The following is a 24,964-nucleotide window of genomic DNA, read 5'->3' as shown; positions in this document are numbered from 1 at the left end:
GCCCCTTGCGCGTTCTGTCCCCTGTCAATAGTGCCACGGAGCACGGGGGTGGGTGGCTGCTTCCAGCGCCGTGGCCAGTGGTGTTGCCTCTGCAGTGGCCATTGAGCCGAGCAGAGAGAGGAATCTGGGAACTTGCGGAACATCCTCTGGAGCACCTAGAGAGCCAGAAGGGGCAGACCCAGGGATATGCTCAGTTCTCTTTTGGGGTCATTCTAGGTTGATTTTCCCGTGACAACCCCCAGACAAGCACTGGGTTTGTGCGTGTGGAATTCCGGGAGGAGGCTGGGGCTGGAGATGTGGGTTTGGGGCCTTGGGGCTGATGTGGTCACCTGGGGAGGATGCAGAGATGGGAGGAGAAGCCATGTGGAGATGAGCCCAGTCATGAGGACATTGAGGTCAGCGGAGGGTGGGGAACACAGTGTCATGGCCAGGCCGGGGGGGTCTCAGACGCTGAGAACAGGTATGTTAAAGTGCTCAGGTGTGGCTGAGCGGGTGAGTGAGATGGAAACAGAGAAGTGGGCCTTGGCCATGACCACCAGGCAGCTGTTGGTGACCTTGGCCAGTGTGTCTCCGGGGAGTGGCAGGGCTGCAGGGCAGTCTGGGGCTGGGTTGGGAGAGACGGAAGGTGAGGAAGTGGAAGTGTCGGGTGCGCACAGCTCTTTGCGGACGTTCTGCCGTGCAGGAGAGCAGGGAGCGGGACGGCCGCTGACAAGCCCGGGGCTGGGGCGGGGGCTCCGGAGGTGTGTTCGTGTGTCCCCAGCGGTCACTCAGCACAGAGGGGGAGTGGATGCAAGAGGAAGGGGTGCTGAGCAGGGGCGCTGAGCAGTAGGGGCTGCTTCTTGGGGAGGAATCCTCCTTCGCCTTGGGAGTGTGCAGAGATGCAGGGGCTGGTGGGCCTGGGCGTGGGGGGTCATGTCACTTCCTCAGTGATGTGTCCCCTGAGATCATCCACTGCGAAGAGAGGAGCAGGGCAGGAGGGTTGGTGGGATGTGGGTGCTGAGGTTGGAGGAGATGGCAAAGACCTGCCACAGCCTTACGTGGCTCTGACACAGCAGCAGGTGTCCTGGCCCGGCCCAGCCTCAAGGAGGTGAGCGCCCACAGAGAAACCTGGGGGCTGTGAGCTTGTCCTGGGATGCCAATAACGAGCATTCAGGAGTGAAGCCTATCCTCCCTCCCCTGGGCAGATAGGTACCAAGTGCTCGTAGGTGGCAGAGCCTGGGCTGGGCACTGGGGACACGCAGCTTGCACTGGTTGGGGGAGGGGTAATTTCTGGGAAGGCTTCCTAGAAGAGGAGATGCTGGACTCAGCCTGGAAGATGTGCAGACAAAGGTGGATGGGGAGGAGGAGGGAATGGGCAGGTAGGAGACCACTTGGGTCGGAGGGCACGGGGCTGCGTGGGGCCCACTTTGGTGGTGGCTGGGGGCCTCTGTGCTGGAGGCTGGTGCACACTCCGCTCTCGGAGGTGCTTTTCTCAGTTGGGCACTTAGAAGGCAGAAGGATGCTGATGGGTACTAAAATTTGGTTTTAATTGGGATTTTCATTTTTTTCTTTTGTTACAATAAGGTATATTTTAGAAACCAAAACATACATGCTTATTGTGGGAAACCTGAGTGACAGGTTTGGCTGTGGCTGTTCCCGCGCCGGCTGTGCGGCGTGGACTCGCATGCAGACCCGTGAGTCCTTGGGCATCTGGGTTTTATGCCAGAGTGAGAGGCGCCCTCCCCACGCTGAGGGTGTGCAAGTGTTGTTTTCGTTTTGTAAATTCAGCCTTGCCAGTTATCGGGAGGACTGAATGGAGCAGGAGAACAGCGCTCAGTGCCTGACACGGGACTTACTGGTGACCGGGGCTCCCCTGTGGCCGGGCGCGCATTCCTGGGCGTGAAGCTCATCTTCTCTGTGCCTCGGTTTTCCCATCTGTTCAATGGGTGGTGCCATTTCTGTCAGAATCTCCTGGGATCTCAGGTTTGCTACCGTGATCAAACAAAGCACCTGAATGCGCTGGGACTCAGGATGGGTGTGCTCCTTCGTTCTGGACAAGTGACATGGCTCACAGTCCCCCCACGGGCAGGCAGGAGAGGACCAGGGCCAAAGAAGCAAGTCAAAGTGGTGGTCGTGGGGGGGATGGGGAGCGGGGGTGCCCAGGCCCACTTCTCCTTTGCTAATTGTGTGCCAGGCTGTTCCTGGGTTGGGGCCGGTAGCATCCGAGTGACCCAACTCTCCTTGTGTCCCACAGATGGCATCCACAGCGTCACGGCCCTCTGCACCCTGCGCGTCACCATCATCACGGACAACATGCTGACCAACAGCATCACCGTCCGCCTGGAGAACATGTCCCAGGAGAAGTTCCTCTCCCCGCTGCTGTCCCTGTTTGTGGAGGGGGTGGCCACAGTGCTGTCTACCACCAAGGACGACATTTTCGTCTTCAATATCCAGAACGACACGGACGTCAGCTCCAACATCCTGAACGTGACCTTCTCGGCGCTGCTGCCCGGCGGCGTCCGCGATCAGTTCTTCCCGTCCGAGGACCTGCAGGAGCAGCTGTACCTGAACCGCACGCTGCTCACGGCCATCTCCACCCAGCGCGTGCTGCCCTTCGACGACAACATCTGCCTGCGCGAGCCCTGCGAGAACTACATGAAGTGCGTCTCGGTGCTCAGGTTCGACAGCTCGGCCCCCTTCATCAGCTCCACGACCGTGCTCTTCCGGCCCATCCACCCCATCAACGGCCTGCGCTGCCGCTGCCCGCCCGGCTTCACCGGCGACTACTGCGAGACCGAGATCGACCTGTGCTACTCCAGCCCGTGCGGCGCCCACGGCCGCTGCCGCAGCCGCGAGGGAGGCTACACCTGCGAGTGCTTCCAGGACTTCACCGGTAGGTGGCCGGAGGGTGCTGCCTGGGGCCTGAGGGCTGGGGCTTGGCGCCGGTGCACAGAGGGTCTCGGCTTGTGTGTCGGATGGTTTCTTAGGGTTTCCTCTCCCGCTCCCCTCCTGGGGGGATGGTCAGGTGGCCCTTTCTCAGCCAGAGGCCCCACGGGAAGACACCTTCCTGACGGGAGCCACAGTCTTCCTCGTCTTCCCTGGGTGACCTGAGTCACCCTCTATGAGAGCAGAAGGGGAAGGTTACGGTGTGAGATCCACTTAAAAAACAAAAGCAAAACCCACTTCTCAGCCAGGGGCCCCACGGGAAGACACCTTCCTGATGGGAGCCACAGTCTTCCTCGTCTTCCCTGGGTGACCTGAGTCACCCTGTATGAGAGCAGAAGGGGAAGGTTACGGTGTGAGATCCACTTAAAAAACAAAAGCAAAACCCAAGTGCGTGAAATGACATGTGCTGCTTTTGAGTGGCGTGAAACTTAAAAGTAGTTTATTCCGGATCGCACGTTTAATTGGCGCATGAACAGCAGAACTGGGGTACGTAGGGATCATGGGCCGTTCACCACTCGGGTCTCGAAAGACGTTGCTGGCTTTTTTGTGCCTCGTTGTCACAGTGGAAAGTGACTCACCTCCTCTGCCTCTGAAGACGCACTTACCGTGAGACATCCTGACCAAACACACAGATAAATGGCTCCAAATGCAGCCAACGGTTGTTTTGAAAAAGAAAGAGCCAGCCCAAGAGCAGTAGGAAAACACTCATCCCTGCGTCCCCGCCGCGAATCTCACTTTGGTCTTTGATCGCCTGTTACGTGCAATCACGGTGCATTTGAGAAATGAGTGTGCGGTGGTCCTGCCGGGGAACAGTCCGTCTTCTTGGAAACTCTCTGGGGATTAGGCGGGACGTGGTTCATACCGGAGGTAACTTTGCGATCCTTCCATCGACTCTGCCCTAATGTGTTTAGTATAAACACCGGAGAAATTGTTGTGTGCTCGCGCAGGAGTTATCCAGCACCCAGCACACGTTTGTCGAGCTTATGACAAGGGTCAGAGGTATTAGCAGGTATTTGTGGAGCAGGAAGAAAGCAGGAGCACAGAGGAGGGATGACTCGCAGGGCTCTTGGCATCAGAAGAGGAGGAAGAGCCACCGGGGCGGGCGCTTGGCAGGCAGACGGGGTGGGGGCTGCCGGGCGGGACGCGCCTTGCAGCATGCTGCTTATAATCTGGTAATTAATTTCAGGAAAGGCATTTTGATTGCCTGCACCATTTTCTTCTTCCCCCCCGCCCCCGCCTGTCTGTGGCTGTCTGTCGGTCTGGTGGTCCTGTCTGGTTCCTGAGGTCCCTTCCCCGCTGTCTCGCTGAGAGTTAATCCTAAATTCCTGCCTACACTGGGGCTTGGCAGTGACTGAGGAAGGCAAAGGCGGCAGGAGACCCCCCGCCCTGCAGCCCACACCTGAGTGGGTGGCTCTTCCCTCCTGCCCTGAGTTTCAGAGGGGCCCTGTGCCATGCCACCTTCTCGACGGGCAGTGATCCTCCCCTCCCACCTCATGGCCTAGAGTGGGTGTCTCCGCCTGCTCTGAAGTGCCTGATCAGGTGTCCCAGCCAGCCACACAGTCGGCCCCCTCCTTTCTGGAAGGTGCCCATGGGTGAGCCTGCATCCCATTTCCCCCACACCCCCACCCTGCCGCGTGGCCTGGGGGACAGTGCTTTGGCTGGCTGTCCTGATTTGGATGGAGAAACTGCGGCCGAGGGTCCCTGGGAGAGGGTCTGGGGCACTCCAGGGTGTTGGCAAGTGTACAGTCTTCATTCACTAAGCAGATATTTATGGAGTGTCTGCTGTATGCCAGGCAAGTGCACACAGTCAGAGCTCACTCCTGCCCATTCAGGTGGGTGACCCAGGTTAATCCCCGCAGTTGGCCCTTTGATTTGTCACGAGCCCTCTCAAGCAATCCCGCCTCCAGCGACTTTGTCCTGCGGCTGGGCCGGGAGCCCTAGGGTGGTGCCTAACCTGGTGTCATGGAGGCCAGGCACTGGCCTCCTGGGCCACTAGCAGCAGGCCTGTCAGAGAATCCAGGGTGGAGAGAGCTTGGGGCTACGCTAGGGCAGGGCAAGCTGAGGCAGCTGGGGACCCCTGGACCAACAGATCCCCCCAAAGACAGACTGACCACATTGGGCAGAATCAACTTCTGAAGTTCTCAGGTTTCCTTTTCATCGTGAGAATCATTTTCAGAAAAATAATGACTGGGGAATGGTCATGTCTGTCATTGCCAGTAGGACCCACTAAAATGTAATGATTATCATAAGACTAATTTGAATCTCTTTGGGCACTAAAATTATCATATGTATTTCCCTCGGAGATAAGACTAATTAAGACTGATTATTTTCACCCAGCCCCTCTTCCTCTCTTTTTTCCCTGTTTCCCTTTGAAGCTCCATTTTTTCTGGTGGAGGTAATTGAGCTCATTCATGCTTGATGAAAGTGGTGCTGTCGTCACCAGCGTTTTGTTACTGGCTCCCTGGTAAGCTGAGCTCCGGGGCCTCGAGGTTGGAATCGGCCCAAGCCACACTGGGAGCCCCCACTGCAGGACAGGAGACGGCAGGAGACCCAGCCGAGCTGGGTGAAGGAAGGTAGCAATTAATTTCAGGAAAAGCTCAACGAATTTGATGCTGGAAAAAATACCCCCGATGGCTGTCCTGAGTTTCTGACACCTACTTTGCCCTTAGAGAAGTACCAAGGCCCGGGCACGTGGATCCCCCTGGTCTTTGCAGGGCTGCTACCCCTCTTTCCTCCCATGGTATGTCCCTGCAAATGAAGCTCTGCGGTGGGGCTGTAGTTAGGGTCTGCAACTATCCCACTCTCTGAAGGGGACAGGGACAGGAAGACTTAAGGCGCTGGCAGTTTAGACGCTTGGTGGTCATTCTCCCACTTTGTCAGCTCAGCAGATGTTCCCAAACAGCCAAGAGTGACAAATACAGCCTTGCGCTCCTCGGCTCTCAGCCCCTCAGCCTCCCTGTTTGTAAACATTGTAGTCTTGGTTTTTGTTAAGTTCCTTAAGGACGTGGGCCTTGGGCCTCCACCGGCTCCTGTCCCTGCCTCTGCCCGCCTGCTCTCTGTCTGAAAAGCCGCTCCTCCTGGGCCGTCTGTCAGTCATGTGCCTCCCTCACAATCCATCTCAGTACCCTGGGAATGTTCTGAAAGGTTCCTGACCTCCTTGGGTTTCCTCCCTGGAAGCTTCCTGGGTGCCCTGTTTTTGCTGTGACTGCTGGGCTCTCACTTTGGGTGGGATTTGTTGATTTCCATGTCTGTGTCACTCAGGACAGCAGCGACTTGTAGCTAATATTTATTGAGTACTTTGCTGTCCTGGTTACTGTTCCAGATGATTCTACACGTATTTCCCCATTTAGTTCACAGGGCAGCTCTATGGCCCCATTTTATAAATGGAGAACTGAGGTACAGAACACTAAAGCACCTAGCCCAGTGGTTCTCAACTGGGGGTGATTTTGCCCCCCGGGGGACATTTGACAATGTCCAAAGACATTTTTGGTTGTCATAACTGGGAGTTGGGTGCTAGTGGGTACAGACCAGGGAAGCGGCTCAGCATCCTGCCGTGCACAGGAGGGTCCCCATAGCAAAGAATGGTCCAGCTCAACATGTCCCTACAGCTGAGGCTGAGGACCGCTGCCGCTGACACGGCTGAGCGAGGCCAGGATTCGAACCCAGGGCTCTGGCGTCTGACTCCAGCTCCTGAGCCCTGTGACCTCATTGAGGGTGGAACTGAGGGAACGCCTGTTCACTGCCCCTTTCTCCTGCTTGTTTATTTAACAGCATTTTGTCAGAAGTGCCTTCTGTGTTCCTGGCACTAGGGTTCAAAGGTGAAGGGTGAAGGTGAGCCTGTCCCCCGAGGGTAGGGAGGAAACTGTCCCTTCCTAGCAAGAAACTGATTAAAGAGGGTGAGCCTCAGGGCTTGATTTTGAATCCTGGCCCCGCCTCTCGGTGCATCCTCTCCATGATCACAGTCACGGTCAGTCCCTCCTTACTAAAATGGCTATTGAGGGCACGTGACATCATGGGCTCTGCTCCAACTAAGCCTTTTTGAAGTGTCTGTGACAACCCATGAGGTGGGGACAGTTGTCATCCCAGCTTTACCAACACCAAGGTGCAGAGCCACACTGCCCCTTGCTTTCCTCATGCGGATAACGCTGGCCTTCCAGAAACGTGCCGACTCCTCTCACCGCAGCCCTCGCACCTTGAGTGCACCTCCCCCAGGTCTTCTGTGAATGTCCGCTCCCTGCTCTGCCCCTCTGCCCACTGCAGCCCCTGCCCCGTGGTGGTGGTCGGAGGAGTGATCGGTGTGTGCCTGGCGCCGGACGCAGGCATACAGTAGGCACTGTGTGCAAGTGAGACGGTCAGGGCCAGCTGAATGTTCCTCCACGTGGGCCAGAGGAAGTGTCCCCAGGGGCCCATGGTCTACTCTGTGTTGTCACAGTGACGCCTTTGCTGTTTTTGGTGCTGAGCTGGGAGAGAAAGGCTCTCCAAGAACATGCCCTCCCTGCCCCGTCTCCTCGGTCCCAGCCTAGGGGACGCCAACTACTGCCGGCTTGGTCCTGTGGGTGAGCACGGGCCAGGCTCCTGCCTGGGCCCGCTCTTGTGCCCGTCACACGGGGGAGCTGGGCGTCAGCCCCAGCTTTCCAGCTGTCCTGCGAGGCCTCTCCCCCCTCCTTTCTCCCCCCCCCCACAATCTGGAGAACTGAGAGCCTCGATTTGTCACCACAGATTAACATCTTCCCACGGGGTACATTCCTGAGTGGCAGCTTTCACAGCGCTGGGGAGGGTGGGCTTTCCTGCAGTGTCTCAGGTGGAGGGTGGTGGCCCGTGTCACTTAAGGCCGACCCCAGTGCCCTTCCTGGGAGCGCTTGCGGGCCGGGTCTTCTTTGTCATGGTCAAGCTGATATTCTTGATTCCCTGCTTTTAGGACCCTGAGCTATGTGTCTGGATTCCGAGCAGGTTTCAGCAAACTTAGGTGCACAGTCTTCACTCGGCTGCTGAGCACAGAGCCACGGCCGTCCCTGGGCTGCACACAGTGCCTGGACTTCGAGTTGTACTGGGTGCCCCTTAGCCAGGCTTTACCCAGGTTTGGGCATCGGTGGGTCAGTGGCCGAGTGGTGCTGGCTTTGAGCTTATACCAATTCCACCAGGCCGGGATGTCCCAGTTGCCCTGTGTGAGGGCCTCTCCAGGGCCAGGCACCCAGACTGTCCCCATGAGGGCCTCCTGGGGCCAAGAACATGTTGTGTAGATTCAAGGCCAGAGAAACTTTTGTCATAAAAATCTGATCACCTGTCTGCTCATGGGAAAATTTTAAAAATAAATTCTGGCACCTCTCTGATTTTGTTGTAAAATATACACGTTCCTCCACCTCTGAGTTTCATCTCAAATCCCGTCAGAGCAATGGCGTTCCCACCGTCATGTGGTAGCTAATGCACCGATCGACCCCAAGCCCCACACGCTGCACTTTGGTGTGAGGCTGAAAACGCCCGCTCGTTCCGAGCTGCGACGGCTGCTGGGGAGGGACGTTCTCTCAGCGCAGGACAGAGACGGTCTGCCAGCGCTTCCTGCAACTTCCAGGATTAAAGCTCCACTTCGAAGTATTCCTAGTAAAGTTGAGTTTAGTCCCTAAACTGACAGTTAATCATCACTGAAAATGGAAATCATTACATAGCCTATAATTAAAATCTCAGATAAAGCAGAGACAGAATCCTTTCTTAGGAAAACGCGCTTTTCAGATGTTCAGGCTTACGTCAAGTTTTTGTCTCTGGCACCTCTCAGGTCTTTTGCATTTGGCTCTCTCTGCAGACTCCAGGTTGTAGCGTCCGGCATTTCTCTGATGCATTATCAGAAAGCCAGGGCATTCCTGCATTTTCCGGGTGAATTACTTTCCATTAAAATCAGGTACTGAGGGGTCAAGGTGTGGACCAGTTAGCCAGGGGTCTCCTGTTCTCCTCCATGTAATTCCCCCAAAGCTGGGGCTTTCGATGAATAGAATTAGCTTCCTGGGCAGGGTGTACAGGCACAGCCAATCAGCCCCTGGGGACAGGGATGGTCTCAGACGGAGCCTGCATTCCTCCCTGGGGCTTCTGTTAATGTCCTCTGGCTGCTGCCACAAGGTACCACAGACTGGTGGCTTTAAACAACAGAAATCTATTTCTGGAGGCCAGAAGTCCAAAGTGAAGGTGTGGGCAGGGCTGTGCTCCTTCCGGGGGCTCTAGAGGAGGATCCTTCCTGCCTCTTCCAGCTCCCGGTGGCTCCAGGTGATCCCTGCCCAGTAGATGCGTCACTCCGATCTCTGCCTCTGTCTGCATGTGGCCTTCTCCCCGTGTGCATCTGTCTTTGTGTTCACATCTCTCTCTTCTTATGAGGACACTAGTCAGGGATCAGGGCCCACCTAATCTGGTGTGACCTCATCTTAACTTGATTACGTCTGCAAGAGCCTACAAGTATTTCCAAATACTCCTTCACAGGTACTAGGAGTTGAGTAAGGCCTGAACATAGCGATTTTGGGGACAGAATTCAACCCGCCCCAGGGCTCCTGGCACCTGCTTGTCAACCTGCTTGTCGAGCGTCTGCTGGGGCTGGAGGACGTTCCTGGACAGGAGACAGGTTTCTGTGGTTTGTTTTCCTTTGAGAAATCTAAATACACAAGCATGAGAGCTCCCCACTTCCCAGCCAGGGAGCTTCCAGGTGTGTCAGCCGAGCTGGGCACAGGGCATGAGTCAGCGAGAAGGAAAAGTCTGCGCTGAAACGTCTGACCACGGTGAGCAGAGTGACCCAGAGACGAGCCGCGTGCATAAAAACCTCGCCGTTTAAAGCCCACGTTGTCCCTGGTGACTTTGCAGTCTGTGCCTGGTGGGGAGACCAGGCTGCATGGCCGGGTCCTGGCCGGGGCTTCCCTTACTGCAGGTTGTGAGTCTGTGTGTGTGCGTTAGGACAGCAGCTGCTTCTGCAGAAAGAGCCAGAACACCAGCTCCAGAGAGTCGGGCTGGGCGGCCGGGGCTTCCCTTACTGCAGGTTGTGAGTCTGTGTGTGTGCATTAGGACAGCAGCTGCTTCTGCAGAAAGAGCCAGAACACCAGCTCCAGAGAGTCGGGCTGGGCTTGCTGTTCTTCCTGCACTGGGTTTCCAGGGCTGCTGTAACACATTTCCACACAAGAGAGGCTTGGAAACAGCACAGATGTATTCTCTCTCAGTTCTGGAGGCTGGAAGTGTGAAGTCAAGGGGAAAGGGGGCCCGTTTCTTCTGGAGGCTGTCGGGGAGAATCTGTTTTCTTTCCTTGGCTCGTGGTCCCTTCCTCACCTGCCTGCAAACTCTCTGCTGCTGTCACGTCTCCTGCTCTCCCACCTCCCTCTTCCCAGGCCCCTGGTGATGACTTTGGGCCCATCCGGTAATCCAGGCTGACCTCCCTGTCTCAAGGTCTTTCACTTAATCACATCTGCACAGTCTCTTATGCTGTGTAAGGTCACATGTGCTTGGGTGTCAGGGAGTAGGACGGGACATCTCTGGGGTTCACAACCCTGACTCCACCAGGGCTGGCACCCCTCAGGGCTCTGTAAATATGTGTTGGAGGAACGAATAAGCGAGCTGGCCTTTGCCTTTGGTACTGTGGTTGGGGGTTGGCTGTTTCCACTGTTTCTCTGGCCACGACATAAACCGAGGGCCATCAGGAGTTGCTGGGAAAATCCAGTTTGAGCCCCTGACCTGACAGTGGTGACCCCAGAGGACCCCGGGGAGAGCATTCTCTGTGCCTGCGCCTTTCCCTGGTGTGGACAGACAGGCCCGGGGTCAGTCTTCTCACCTCCGGTCCCTCCGGCCCACTGGTGCGGGGTTGTTGAAGCAAGACCCATGGGCTGAGCTGGCTGGGCACGGTGGGGGATGGAGTTTGCATCAGTGAGGGCAGCTCGTTCCCTGACTCCAAGTGATGAATTAAGAACCCGTGCTCCTTTTCCTGGACACCGATCTGCCTGGCACACATGTGCGAAGGGGAATTTGAACCATCGGGTGCTGAGCTGCCATTTTCCAGAGATGATGGGGCTTTTCGTTAGCATTCCAGCTGAGTCTGGACACGTTGCTGTTGGGTCGCTGGCACGGTTCCTCTGCACACTGATAACATGCTGGGCACACCCCTTTCCAGCCTCGCTGCAGACAGCTGTCTGGTTGACTCCCCGCAACATGTTGTCTTTCCCACGTCAGCAGGAAGTGGCCGGACCCTCCCCACAGCCCTCCCCATCGGCTTCGGCCCACTCCCCCCCCAGCTGGAGCCCAGCGCTCAGCCCGGGCCCAGGCACTGTGCTCTCTCCCTCAGGTGTGGGCACCCAGGCCCATCCCCACCCACATCCCCACCCATCCCCGCCCTCCCTGGACGAGGCTGTTTCCAGGCTGTGTCGGCCCCCATGGTCCTTGGAGAAAAGTGGGCTGCAGAGGCTCCGAGGGCACAAGGGGGGCCCTGCACGGCCCCACCCTTAGACTCTGGCTTCTCAGAAGACATTTGCATGGACACTCACGTCCTGGGAGTCAACTCTGTTGCTCCCCCCACCCCCGTGTCATCAGACGTGCCCCTTCCCCGGGCGCCTGGAAACCCTGTGTCGTGGTGACCAGGGCCCTCTAGATGGCCTCCCCCACTGGATTTGGCAACCACGACTTTTGAAATCCACTTGCTCCCAGCGGACACCGTGTTCATTTAGCACCTGTGGGGTCCTCAGGCTGCTGCCAGCGGGGGTGCCACTCAGGTTTGGGGAGCACGAGGGTGCTTTATCTTCAGCCACTCCAAGTCCATTGAGGCTTAGGGAGATGCTGAAAGCTTTAAAGGCTGCTGCTTTCTCTGGGGTACTGTCCCCAGAAAAAGATTTCTGCTAAATCTGCTAGTTACCTTGGTGTATTTAGGGTCTGTGCCCATTTCCTGTGGATTCTGTAATAAATGCCCACAACGGCGGCTCTTAAACAGCAGAAATCAACTCTCTCACAGTCCTCAGGCCAGAAGTCTGAAATCAAGGTGTGGCAGGGCCCTGCTCCTTCCCAAGGCTCTAGGGGAGGATCCTTCCTGCCTCTTCCAGCTCCTGGTGGCTCCAGGCATCCCTGGGCTCGGGCGGCATCTCTCCAGCCCCTGCCAACGTCTTCACACGGCCGCCCCCTCTTCCCTGGCCCCTCTCTTGTAAGAACACCCGTGATGGGAGAATTCTGTCGACTGTCACCTTCTGCCCAAGAAATCCCACGGGGTACATTCCTGAGTGGCACCTGCTGAGCCAGCCCTAGTAGCATGGGTACAGATTCCTCAAAACATCTCCCTCTCTGTACACATGTATCCTACTGGTTGTTTCTCTGGTAGAACCTTGACTGATACAACTGTTATTTAAGATGGTATTTTTAAAGTTTTTCATATCTTAAAAAGATTTTTCATACGATTGATTAGGGCCCCCAAGATAAGGATTGTCTCATCTCAAGATTCTTAATTTAACCATATTTTTACCATACAAGGTAATATTCACATCTTTTGTCATTTAAGGTGATATTCCCAGGTTCGGGAATTAGGATGTAGATATATCTTTTGGGGGGGCTACCATTTAGCCTACTACAGGGCAGATTATTGTCTCATCTTTCCACGCCATCATTGGTGTCAAGGAGAAGGAGGTTGGGGACAGTGCCCCTTTTCTGAAAGGTAGTGTCCCTGGGCGTGATTCCAAGCTGGAATTGTCCGAGATTGTCTGGGCTTGTGTGCCTGCTGGAACCTTCGGCTTTTGAGCTGCTTTGAGCACCAAGAGAGTTAAATACACAGCAGCCACTCAGGTTTAGCAGGGCTTCCACTCCTCAAACATGCAGGTGGCTCCTGTAAGAAAAAGCAAAGCCGTGGATAGGTGGGAAACATTTTTCTTTGCTACTGGAATGCATTTTCTATTTATATTTTTTTTAAATGGGTGTGTCTGGAGTTCTGAGAATTTGCTTCGAAGACAATGAAGTCACCCTGAGAAGGCCAGCCCTGGACAAGCCTGCAGGGCTCGGGCCTTTCCTCACCTCTGGACTCTGGCTTCTCTCTCTCCCAGCTCCTCCTGCAGGGTGGGGCCGGCAGGGGGTGGGCAGGTGTCTGGGCCTCCGTGGTTGAGGCTGAGGCTTTTCCAGGTAGCCCTGCCAGGTGGTGGCAGGCTGGGCTGTCTGTGGGTGTGGCTCAGGAAGGGCCTCCAGGTGCAGCGCAGGTCGCCAGGAGGTGAGAAAGTCAGACAAGCTTGAAACTCCTGAGTGAGGCGGAGGGAAGGTGATAAGGGGAAGGGTGAGGTGATGGGAAACAGAACCAAGAGGTCTAAAGGAAGCTGGGGAAGAGGAGACGGGCATGGGGGCCCAAGGGGTGAGAGATGAAGCCTCAGTCCTGGTGCAGGCTCTTAGCTCAGGGCTTTGCAGAGTGAGCTCATTTCATCCGACACCAGCCTCGTGGGTGCTGGGCGTAGCTTCCGGGCAAGAGAGACAGAAATCCCTTGCCTTCAGGGATGGATATACAGCTGGAAAAACTCAGGTACCAGTCAGGAGGTTGCTCAGGTAAGCTCTGTCCCTGGCAGTGATGCTGCAGAGGTTTGGTGGAATGGGGTGCCGAGACCCCGTAGTCGCCCCCTGGGTTGCCCCTCCTACAGTGACATTCTGGAGGAGCCACTGATCCTGCAAAGGCAGTGAAGTTGGCCATTACTCTGTGTGTATGGACACTGAGGCAGACATGGGTTTAACACACGACCCCCACCCTTGCAGCTGTGTGACCCAGCTTGAGTTATTACCCCCTGTGCCTTCCTTTAGTCCTCCGTATGGCCAGGTGTTGAGGCCTGCCCTGGAGGGGGTGTATCTGGTGACACGCTGACAGCCTGCAGATGAGGGCAGCTGCAATGCTCCTTATCTTTTCTTCATCCCCCAGATGTGGACCTGGTAATAATCAGGGTCAGAGGGCATCAGTCTGAGCTATTCGGGCTTCACCATGGATCTGTGGCCCTGCCCTTTCAGTCTGTCTGTCTCCACGTCGGCCTGTCTCTCAGAGCTGGGTGGCCACACGTCCTTCTCTGGAGCTCTGTTGCTGGACATAGGGCCCAGTGGCTGAGGACCCCTGCCAGTCACGCTTCTGCCCAGGGCTGCATACCACCCCTGAAGAGGTGGGTCCTAAGTGGCTCTGGACTGCTCTGCAGGACCCATTGCCCAGGCTGCAACCCCCTGGGGCTTTTCTGTGCAGCCCCTATGCCAGGCAGGCCTTGCTGGTGAGGGGCTGGATGTGGACAGGAGAGGGCTGGAGCTCTGCTCTGTGGTGGGAACCGTTGCCTGTGTGTGTGCGCGCACGTGTGCATGTGTGTGTGTTGGGGTGGCTGGAGGTACTTTCTCAGGTCTGGTTGGAATCTGGTGCACTGGGCAGGGGCTGGCAAGGAGCCCAGGTCCAGATGAGCCTCCACCCCTCCCACCCTCTCAGATCTTGATCGGACCTTGATGGCTGCTCTGCCTGAGTCCTGCAGCCTGACTGTCCCCACCCCTTTACCTCAACACCAGCTTCCCTTCAAAGCTTCTCCCTCCACTTTTCCCTATCTGCTCCAAGACCTTAAGCACATATTTTTGGATTTCCTGAACATGAGACATGTTTAACCTAGATGGAAACTCCCTAGGACAGGTGTCTGCTTCTCTCTCATAACTCCAGTGCCTAAAAAATGGCCCTTGTTAGGCAGCGTCTTAGATGGATGGTTGGGTGGTGGATGGAAGGATGGTTAGTTAAGTGGGTGGATGGGTGGGTGACAGATGGGCGGATGGGTAGATGGATGGATGCATGGATGGTAGAATGGAAGGATAAAGGACGGATGGTTGGATGAATGGATGGAAAGATGTGTGGATGGATGGTGAATGGGAGGATGGATGGATGGATGGATGGAAAGATGTGTGGATGGATGGTGAATGGGAGGATGGATGGATGGATGGATGGATGGATGGATGGAAAGATGTGTGGATGGATGGATGGATGGATGGATGGAAAGATGTGTGGGTGGATGGTGAATGGGAGGATGGATGGATGGATGGATGGATGGAAAGATGTGTGGATGGGTGGTGAATGGGAGGATGGATGGATGGATGGATGGAAAGATGTGTGGATGGATGGTGAATGGGAGGGTGGATGGATGGATGGATGGAAAGATGTGTGGATGGATGGTGAATGGGAGGATGGATGGATGGATGGATGGAAAGATGTGTGGATGGATGGTGAATGGGAGGATGGATGGATGGATGGATGGAAAGATGTGTGGATGGATGGTGAATGGGAGGATGGATGGATGGATGGATGGAAAGATGTGTGGATGGATGGTGAATGGGAGGATGGATGGATGGATGGATGGAAAGATGTGTGGATGGATGGTGAATGGGAGGATGGATGGATGGATGGATGGAAAGATGTGTGGATGGATGGTGAATGGGAGGATGGATGGATGGATGGATGGAAAGATGTGTGGATGGATGGTGAATGGGAGGATGGATGGATGGATGGATGGAAAGATGTGTGGATGGATGGTGAATGGGAGGATGGATGGATGGATGGATGGAAAGATGTGTGGATGGATGGTGAATGGGAGGATGGATGGATGGATGGATGGAAAGATGTGTGGATGGATGGTGAATGGGAGGATGGATGGATGGATGGATGGAAAGATGTGTGGATGGATGGTGAATGGGAGGATGGATGGATGGATGGATGGAAAGATGTGTGGATGGATGGTGAATGGGAGGATGGATGGATGGATGGATGGAAAGATGTGTGGATGGATGGTGAATGGGAGGATGGATGGATGGATGGATGGAAAGATGTGTGGATGGATGGTGAATGGGAGGATGGATGGATGGATGGATGGAAAGATGTGTGGATGGATGGTGAATGGGAGGATGGATGGATGGATGGATGGAAAGATGTGTGGATGGATGGTGAATGGGAGGATGGATGGATGGATGGATGGAAAGATGTGTGGATGGATGGTGAATGGGAGGATGGATGGATGGATGGATGGAAAGATGTGTGGATGGATGGTGAATGGGAGGATGGATGGATGGATGGATGGAAAGATGTGTGGATGGATGGTGAATGGGAGGATGGATGGATGGATGGATGGAAAGATGTGTGGATGGATGGTGAATGGGAGGATGGATGGATGGATGGATGGATGGATGGATGGATGGATGGATGGATGGAAAGATGTGTGGATGGGTGGTGAATGGAAGGATGGAAGGATAGGTGGATGAATGGGTGGGTATATGGATGGATGGACGGGTGAGTGGGTAGAAGGATGGATGGGCAAATTTGTGTGATGTTGGTTTCTGATGTACTCGTCTCTTTTCATAAATGTCGCGACGTTCCCCTCTCCTGGGCCCCCTGTCCTGTACTTGCTCTGGTAGTGAAGCTGCTGACATGGACCACGCTGTTGGGTGTGTCTTCTTTGTTAAGACAGAAGACCCTTTTCCCTATCCTAACATCCAGGGTTACGACTGAGCTCTTTGCTGGGCTCTGGTTGTCTTCAGGTTTTGTGTGCTCGTGTTAGCGACCCGACTTTGAAATTGTCCTGCGTTCCTGTTCTCTGGGCTCTAACACTCTCCTTGACTGAGCTCTTTGCTGGGCTCTGGTTATCTTCAGGTTTTGTGTGCTCATGTTAGCGACCCGACTTTGAAATTGTCCTGCGTTCCTGTTCTCTGGGCTCTAACACTCTCCTTCCTCTGTTCTCTACGTTCCGTATTGATTGTTAATTCTGCCTAAGCTTCAGGCTTCAAAGTGCCTTTTTTGGTTCATGCCTGAGTTTTTCCCTGGCTGCCTTTGAAAATTCTAGTTATTCTGGTTCAAATCCCTTAGCTATTTCTTAGGACTGGAAGGGAATTTTCTTTTTATTTATTTAAAAACTTAAGTTCTCAAAGCTTTACAGGCCCTTTCCCTAATCCTGAGGGTCTGGGCCTGGCTGGGCCCGTGCTCTGCATCTCTCTTTTCCTGGAGCAGCCCCGGGGGCATGTTCTGAAGCTGGGTTCACATCAGCATCTCCCTAGTGTGGGACCTCCCTCTGCCTCCCAGACCTGATGTGACTGTCCCCCCTCCCCATGCCTTCTGTCTTCCCCGTGTGCCTGTGCCCTGCCCCCTACCGGTGCCTCCATATAATAAGGTGGAGGTCCTCCGGCTACCCCCTTCCTTGTCACAGACCCAACCTGGTGCACACCTGTCACCTAGCACCTGGCCCCTACCTGCTGCAGGTAAGCTGGTTGCTTAAGCCCTATGAAGCTGGGGCTTTTTCAGGGGACTCAGCATTCCTCAGGCCTAGGGTTGTTGGCTCTGGCACTACTAGGCGGGGTCTCTGGTCAGGCAGGGCAGTGTCCCCTTACTCCCAGGTCCAAGCCTGGTGTGGAACAAAGTGAGGGGGATATGCATGTATGAGGCCATGAGGGCTGGATGGGCCTCAGCTCCTGGGAGCTTTTATTTGCAGTTAAGAATGTTTTTCTGCCGACATCCTTTACGTAATTTCTGTTTGGGGCCCCACACTTGCAGCTGTGACCACGAGGCTGAGCCCTGTGTCCCCGTGCACAGGAGCTCATGGCATGCAGCATGCATTATTGAGCTTAGCTATCGGGTTTCCCAGGTGAACACTATCATGGCATGGGGCTGGGGCTGTGGTTGTAATGGGGGGGAGGTGCAGAATAGGAGGTGGGGGGATTTTCCCAGGTTTAGAAAGACTCAGAACAAGCATTTGACTCCAAGCAGAGTAGGGACAGACGTAAGCAGAATGCCAAGTTTACTTTGAACGAGAGTTCCTAGAAAAGGAAAGATGAAGTTAAATCTTGATAGTAAATTCGTCTGAGAACACTTATTTCATTAAAACAGCATTTCTTGTAAGAGCTGCATTAGAAAGTTAAAAATATAGGGCTCACTCAATTTGATCCAAATTACTTACCTTAAATGAGATGATTTAAGAATGAAAACCTGTCACATTACGTCTCTTCTCAGCTCTGCCGTCAGCACTAAGTGATAGCATGAAGGTGGCTGGGGTGGGAGCATTTGTCCCGTGGGGTTGGGTGGTCGCTGTGTGATTTGGGGATTTCCACCAGAGGGCTGCGCATTAGTGGATTGCTGCACAGTGTAGACAAATTAGCTGGACAGGCTGCTGGGAGCCCCAGGGGCCTATGACTCAGCCTGCATGAGGCACCGGAACCCAGAGATGGGGACCCTCCCCAGGCTGACCCGGCTCATCCGAAACCTGAACCTTCAGAATTCTCAGCACCTTTCATCAAAAGGCTTGTCTAACAGTAACATTAATTCCTCATTGTATCAACATATTTCTCGCACTGTTTGAATCAAATACATGATTTATATAGGTTGTGTAATTTCAGGAATTAAGTATAAGCATTAATCATTGGCGTGGAGCTGAGGAAAATTCTGGCATCTGATGACTTCACTCCCCAAGCATTCGTCAGCGCCTGCTGTGTACTGGGCTTGGCATGGGCGCCCCTCCCTGCCTGCCGGGCCTTTGTCATGTGACACACACACACACGAGGCATTCATTGGGTGCCCGCTGTGTGCCCAACATTCTTAGATTTGGCCCCAGAACCCACCCTGCTGCTGCCCTTGCTGAGCAGATGGCGAGATGGATAGGGACAAACAGCCATACGAGCAGGGGACCTGGGGCTGGGACCGGGCGCTGGAGAGGAGATATTCTGGTCATAAGCATGTGTCGTGGGCGCCTGGATCTGCTCAGGCAGGCGGGTCACACTTCCCCAGGGGGACAGGCACAGCAAGGGGACATGGGTGGCTTTTGGGTACCAGGGCAGCACAAGCAGAGACCAGGAGAGAGGACGCCAGGCACAGAGGACGGCCACTGTGGGGTCATTATTGATAATGGTGAACGTCAGCAGAGTATGCTCAGGGCCACCTGTAACTCGTTTAATCCCCAACAACCTGGAGGAGGGAGACCGTGTGGCCGCCACGGGGCGGGCAACTGTGGTGCAGACGAGGCTGGCCATGTGGTTGGGGGCCGGGCCCCGTGGCAGGGTGGGGTCTTTATGGTGCAGTGAGATTCTAAGCCAGCCTGACTGACGAGGCCAGGGTTTTGAAAAGCCGTCTCCAGTGGTGGAGTGCAGGGTGGTGGGGTGCGGAAAGAGGGCCAGGAGGAGGACCCTGTGGTCAAGCAGGTGGAAGTTGGAGGTGGCAGTGGGGAGGTGGTGGGTACTGACGAGGCCAGGGTTTTGAAAAGCCGTCTCCAGTGGTGGAGTGCAGGGTGGTGGGGTGGGGAAAGAGGCCCAGGAGGAGGACCCTGTGGTCAAGCAGGTGGAAGTTGGAGGTGGCAGTGGGGAGGTGGTGGCCCAGGACTTGGAGATCGTAGGGGGAGTGTTGGGGGCGAGTGGCTGTCGGGTGGCTCTGAGGCTCTTGGCCTGCCTCCCTGGACAGATGAGGGAACCCTGCCCCAGATGGGGGCCCCGGGGAAGAACAGACTTGGGGAGGGGCGCCTCAAGGTAACAATGGGAGGGGTCGTGGGTACTTGGGCCTGGGGCTCAGCTGCAGAGGTGGGGAGGGGGCTGCAGTGGGGGCTGCTGGCCAGGGCCTGGGCCCCAAGGTGCTGCACCCTCCTGCTGGCCAGGTGGGGAAGGTTGAGCTGGCAGAGGCTGGGAGGACGTCTCCCAAGGGCAGAGAAGTCACAGCCTGGGGGTCATTATGGGAGAGAGACGCCACGGGAAAGGCTCAGCAGCGGCAGGTGCTGCTGGCTTCTGGGCCCTGTGTTTGCAGAAGCCAAAATGGGCCATGATTGTAATCCTAGGACAGACACAGAGGACCACTGTAGTGGGTTAAGTAGTGGCCCCAAAAGTCATGTCCACACTGAACCTCAGAGTGCGACCTCATGTGCAGACAGGGTCTTTGCAGACGTGATGAGTTCAGGCTCCTGAGGTGGAATCACCCTGGATTTAGGGTGGTCTCTACATCCGAAGACTGGTGTCTTTATAAGAGAAAGGAGGGGGGGACTGGACACACGCAGAGAAGAGGCCTGGGGCAGAGGCAGAGGCTGGAGTGACGCAGCCACCAGGAGCTGGAAGAGGCAGGAAGGACCCTCCCGGAGCCTCGGCAGGGAGCGCAGCCCTGCAGCACCTCGATCTCAGACTCTGCCCTCCAGAACCGTGAGGGTAAATGTCTGTTGTTTCAAGCTTCCCCGTTTGAGGTCATCGGTCACGGCAGCCCCGGGAAGCTCATACCGCTGCCTCCTGGCATGAAGGAATAAACCCCGCAACTTCATCGTTAAAAAACAACACACTAAGGGCCGGCCCGTGGCTCACTCGGGAGAGCGCGGTGCTGACACCAGGTCAAGGGTTAAGATCCCCTTACTGGTCATCTTTAAAAAAAAACCCAAAAACAACAGCAACAACAAACCCAACACTCTGTGTCCCACAGATATGCACAAGTAAACGTTAAAGTTAAAAAAAATCAAACCAACAAGTTCATGGAGACTTAGCCACATATTCAGAATAGCGAGGAGACCTGTTGAGTAGAGGGACGGAAATGCTCCCTCCTGTGTTCATGAGGACCCCTTGTGAGGAGGACAGGTTTCTGTCGTCCTCCCTCCCAGGGGCAGCCCGAGGAGCGTGGTGGCCCTGTGGCCACTGAAAACCGTGTTTGGAGTGAGAAACGCGGCCAGGAACTCAGACCCCAACCCTCCAGCTGTGGCTGGCAGGGGCCGGGCCTCTCGGAGGAAGCTCACAGCAGAGGGAGCCCCAACTGTCCAGCCTCGGGGAGCCGCGTGGGGTGGGGGCGGGGCGGGCCGGGCTTTCCTTTGTCAGGTTGTCAGGGGGAGCTTGAACACTTGGTTCACCTGGATGTGAGGATTCTGGAGCCGCAGAGGACAGCTGTGGGAGGGCAGGGCCCGCGGGCCACCTCAGTTGGTCCCCGGGGTTTGGTGAGCACACCCCGCCCTGTCCTCCCAGGGCGGCTTTATTATTCCAGAATGCGACAGGCTGAGCTGGACTTGGAAAGCAAGCGCTCCCAGTGTCACATGTTTGTCAAGCAGAAGTGAGAGACTTTGAAGTTTTTCGAGGAGTGAACCCTAAACTTCGTCCCTGAAATTCATGCGCAGAATTTAGGAGGGCTGCAGGCCGCCCACCTGGAGAGACCAGGTGCACTGACTGCACGTGCGAGAGTGTGTGCCAGTGTGCGTCGTGTGTGCGCGTGGGCGGCTGTGAGTGTGCACGTGCATGTGCATGAGTGTGTGTGGAAGGCCGCGTGTGTGAGTGCGTGCCAGTGTGCGTCGTGTGTGCGCGTGGGTGGCTGTGTGTGTGCACGTGCATGAGTGTGTGTGGAAGGCCACGTGTGTGAGTGCGTGCCAGTGTGCGTCGTGTGTGCGCGTGGGCGGCTGAGTGTGTGTGCATGTGCATGACTGTGTGTGGAAGGCCGCGTGTGTGAGTGCGTGCCAGTGTGCGTCGTGTGTGCGCGTGGGCGGCTGTGAGTGTGTGTGTGCATGTGCATGACTGTGTGTGGAAGGCCACATGTGTGAGTGCGTGCCAGTGTGCATCGTGTGTGCACGTGGGCGGCCGTCTGTGTGCACGTGCATGAGTGTGTGTGGAAGGCCGCGTGTGTGAGTGTGCGCCAGTGTGCGTCGTGTGTGCGCCAGTGTGCATCGTGTGTGCGCGTGGGCGGCTGTGAGTGTGCACGTGCATGAGTGTGTGTGGAAGGCCGCGTGTGTGAGTGCGTGCGGGAGGTTATGAGCGTGTGCACAGCCTGTGTTGTGCCATGTGCATGTGAGCACATGTGTGCACACAGCCCCCAGTGGGGTCGCTGAGCCCCGTGCCTGTGCCCAGCAGAGCCCTTGGTAACGGGAGCCTGCGAGGAGGTGGACGGCTTCCCTGGATGCTGGGAGCCCGGGAGGGTCCGGGGCCCCCCGGGGGCTGCCGTCCTTTGGCTTGAACTCTGAGCAGGCAGGAAGCCAGCTCTGCTCCATTTCTGTAGGGTCAGCCCTTGCCAGTGCAGAACAGGTGGGTGGAGGAGCAAGCCCTGCTCCTGCCCTGGGGGTCCGGTCTCAGTGCCTGCAGCCCTGGGGGTTCCTGGAGTGGTGGCCCGTGGGTGGCCATGACATTCAGGAAAAGGTGCTCTCTTTGTTTTGGGGAGGGCTCAGACTGGAGTCACCTTTGCTTAGCTGGTTACGCGTTAGGTGTTGCAGCCTGGTAATGAGGAGAGGGAGTTACCTGCTGAAAGTGGAGGGAAAACTCAGGTTTTCCAGAAGCTCCTCTTGTTTCTCATGACTGCTATCCTAATTACAAGTCACTTTCATCTGTTCCTCAAAAAAACGAGCTGGTTGGAAGCGATGAAATGGAGGACTGGAAGGATTTGCTTAAACTAATTAGTTAATTGTGCTTACTAAAGTCAGTATCCATCTGAGGTTGGCTTCCCTGGGAAACAGATTCGGTGACCCCGAGATCTGGATGTGGCAGGTGAGAGGAGGGGCCTTCTCAGGAGCCACACACAGGGCACTGGGTGGCACTGGACAGAGGGGAGGTCGGGCTGCCATGCCATTGTAGCGAGCCCTCAGCCCACCCCACAGTGCGCTCCAAGCTGGGGCATCCCCGCAGAGATGGCCTGCATTGGACCAGCTGGTGGTCACTGCATCTGCACACTGGTCGGTCACTGGATGCGCCTGTCCCAGCAAGGACGATGCAATTTGGGGGAGGCAGACTCCTGGGCAGAGGGATATTGGTTGGGACAGGGTGTTTGAGGGCAGGGCCTTAGCTGCGAGCCAGCGACACCCGACATCCCAGAGCCTGGGTCCTGGAGGGGCATTGGGGATACACTACAGCACCCCTTCGACAGCATCTGATTTCTTTCTTTTTTATTCAAAAAAATTGATAATAAAGTTTAATGTCATCACTGTCCAGTTTTTAAGAATATCTAGCTGTCTCACTCCTGTCTGCTGTGGGCTGAATCTTGTTCCCAAATTCATGTGTTGAAGCCCTAACCTCCAGGGTGACTGTATTTGGAGACAGTCTTTAGGAGGTAATTAAGGTAAAGTGAGGTCATGAGGGTGGGGCCCTGATACAATGGGATTAGTGAGAAGAGGAAGAAAGGCCAGAGCCCGCCCTCCCTCTCTCTGCCGTGTGAGGTCACGGTGAGAAGTCACCCTCTGAACGCCGGGCACTGGATCAGCGGCACCGTGACCTTGGACTTCCATCCTCCAGAGCTGTGATAAATAAACGTCTGTTGTTCGAACTGCCTGGCCTGTGGTGTTTTGTTATGGCAGCCCGAGCAGACTCAGACAGTGTCGTGAATGTGTTTTTATTTTGTCTGTCTGAGTTGGTCTCCAAATAGGGCACCACACTGCATGGCAGTGTCTGGCAGAACCCATCAGTCATCTGAAATGTGGCCTTGCTGATCTGCTCAGAGGCCTCTCCTGAGAGACCTGTTACTGCCCGTCGTGAGGACCTGTCACAGAGTGACCCACTGTGGGGACTCCAGTGAGTCCTGGGTTCTGGGAAGACGCTGCCGTGTCAAGGTGGCGTGACACCGGGCACTGAGTGTCTTCACACTGGACATCTCGGCGTGTCATTTCTTCATACCAGCCTTTTAAAAACCCGACAGTAGCAGAGCCGTGAAGGGAAAAATGGGTAAATATGACCATGTGCAGATACAGAATTTCTTTGTATTTCATGACAAAGTCATTAAGCTCAGAGACATTGCCACAGCAATGACAGAGAGCAGTTGATGTCCATAATTTACAAGGAACTTGCATAACACGAGAAGAGCAAGACCAGCAGCCAGATAGAAAGACGGGCACAGGAATTGTCAGGCCGTGCAGAGGAAAGGTAGTGTCGGCTGCCAATAAAATATGAAAAGGTGCTGAGCCTCGGGAAAAATAGCACGAATAAAAACGCTGTTGAGATCCATTTGTCAGAAATGCAGATATTTTAAAATGGGTGATACCTAGTTTTGACGAGGACGTGGGAACCAATCTGTTCGTCGTGTTGGGAGTGAAAGTGTGTGTGGCTTCTGAAGGCGGCAGTTTGGAAATACCCATCAAATGTGAATTACGTGTGTGTCCTTTGACTCCGCACTGTTAGGGATTTTCTCTAGAGAGAATCTCAAGACACACCAGGGTTTATATACGAGGGTGTTCATGGAAAAGTCCTGTGCTGTGATAGCCTGCATGTCCCTCAGGAGGAAGAGAGCGGCTTACATTCTGACGCGGTCCTCTGCTGGAGAACTGCGCAGCCTTGAGAAAGGAGGGGCGGACTCCACGTGCAGACAGGGAGATCTCCGGGATGCAGGGCTGAGTGCACGACGCGGGCGTGCATGCGGGCGTCCAACTTGTGCACGAGAAGTTGCTGGAGGCTTTTACTCTTCGTGCCAGGCCTTTCGTACTGTGAGGTTTTCAGTATGCGGATGTAATACTTTAATCTTAAAGGGCGTGCATGGAAAAATCATAGCTGGGAAAGAATGTTGCTGGAGAGTTTTCTGGTTGTTAGAAGCCCGTGAAGGTCTGTGAGGGGTCTCTGGCCGATGTCCATCCTCCCCATCTGGGGGAGTGAGCATCACCCGACAGTCCACTGCCAGCTGACACTGTGGTCAGTGCAGGGACACCTGGTGCTGAATGTGGCCTCCCTGGGGATGAGCCCTGGGACCCTCCCTGTAGACAAGGTCTGAGAACTCCTGGTCTGACAGGGCCTTTGGGGGTAGAGGTGGTCAGCTGTGGTTTCCCTGGTCAGTCCGGAAAACCTTCCAGAACCTTCCTGTCACAGGAGGGATTGGGCTCTGGGGAGGACATTGGAGCACAGTGGGAGAGACAGATACGTTTAAAAACGAGTTAGAATCCAGTGTTGGCCAGACTGTGTGAGAGGTCTGCAGGCAGGGCAGAGGGGACGGCGGGCACGGCAGGAGGCCCGCTGAGAAGGTGGCCGTGGGGCCCGGTGTGGTCATGGCATGCTGCTGAGTCTCGGACAAGGCTCTGGTATATTCAGCGATTGTGGCAGGCATGGGTACAGGGAGGGGGCACAAGACCCTCTTGTTTGTTTCTAGGTAATCCCCTTGGAAGAGACTGGCTCGGCCAGTGGAGTG

General features: G+C 55.4%; 1 protein-coding gene across 1 annotated transcript in view; it reads left to right on the top strand.

Annotated features, from left to right (window-relative positions):
• LOC103604451 (cadherin EGF LAG seven-pass G-type receptor 1) overlaps positions 1-24,964 on the top strand; it is a gene marked incomplete at its 3' end in the record, with an annotated part of 134,990 nt that overhangs the window by 67,213 nt on the left and 42,813 nt on the right. The window contains exon 5 of the mRNA XM_008589006.1: positions 2,234-2,872. Within this exon, the coding sequence (XP_008587228.1) occupies positions 2,234-2,872 (639 nt within the window). The remainder of the gene's footprint in view (positions 1-2,233; positions 2,873-24,964) is intronic.

The sequence above is a fragment of the Galeopterus variegatus genome, unplaced genomic scaffold (genome assembly GCF_000696425.1).
Source record: "Galeopterus variegatus unplaced genomic scaffold, G_variegatus-3.0.2 Scaffold5152, whole genome shotgun sequence".
Taxonomy (NCBI): domain Eukaryota; kingdom Metazoa; phylum Chordata; class Mammalia; order Dermoptera; family Cynocephalidae; genus Galeopterus; species Galeopterus variegatus.
This window is presented reverse-complemented; position numbering and strand designations above follow the sequence as displayed.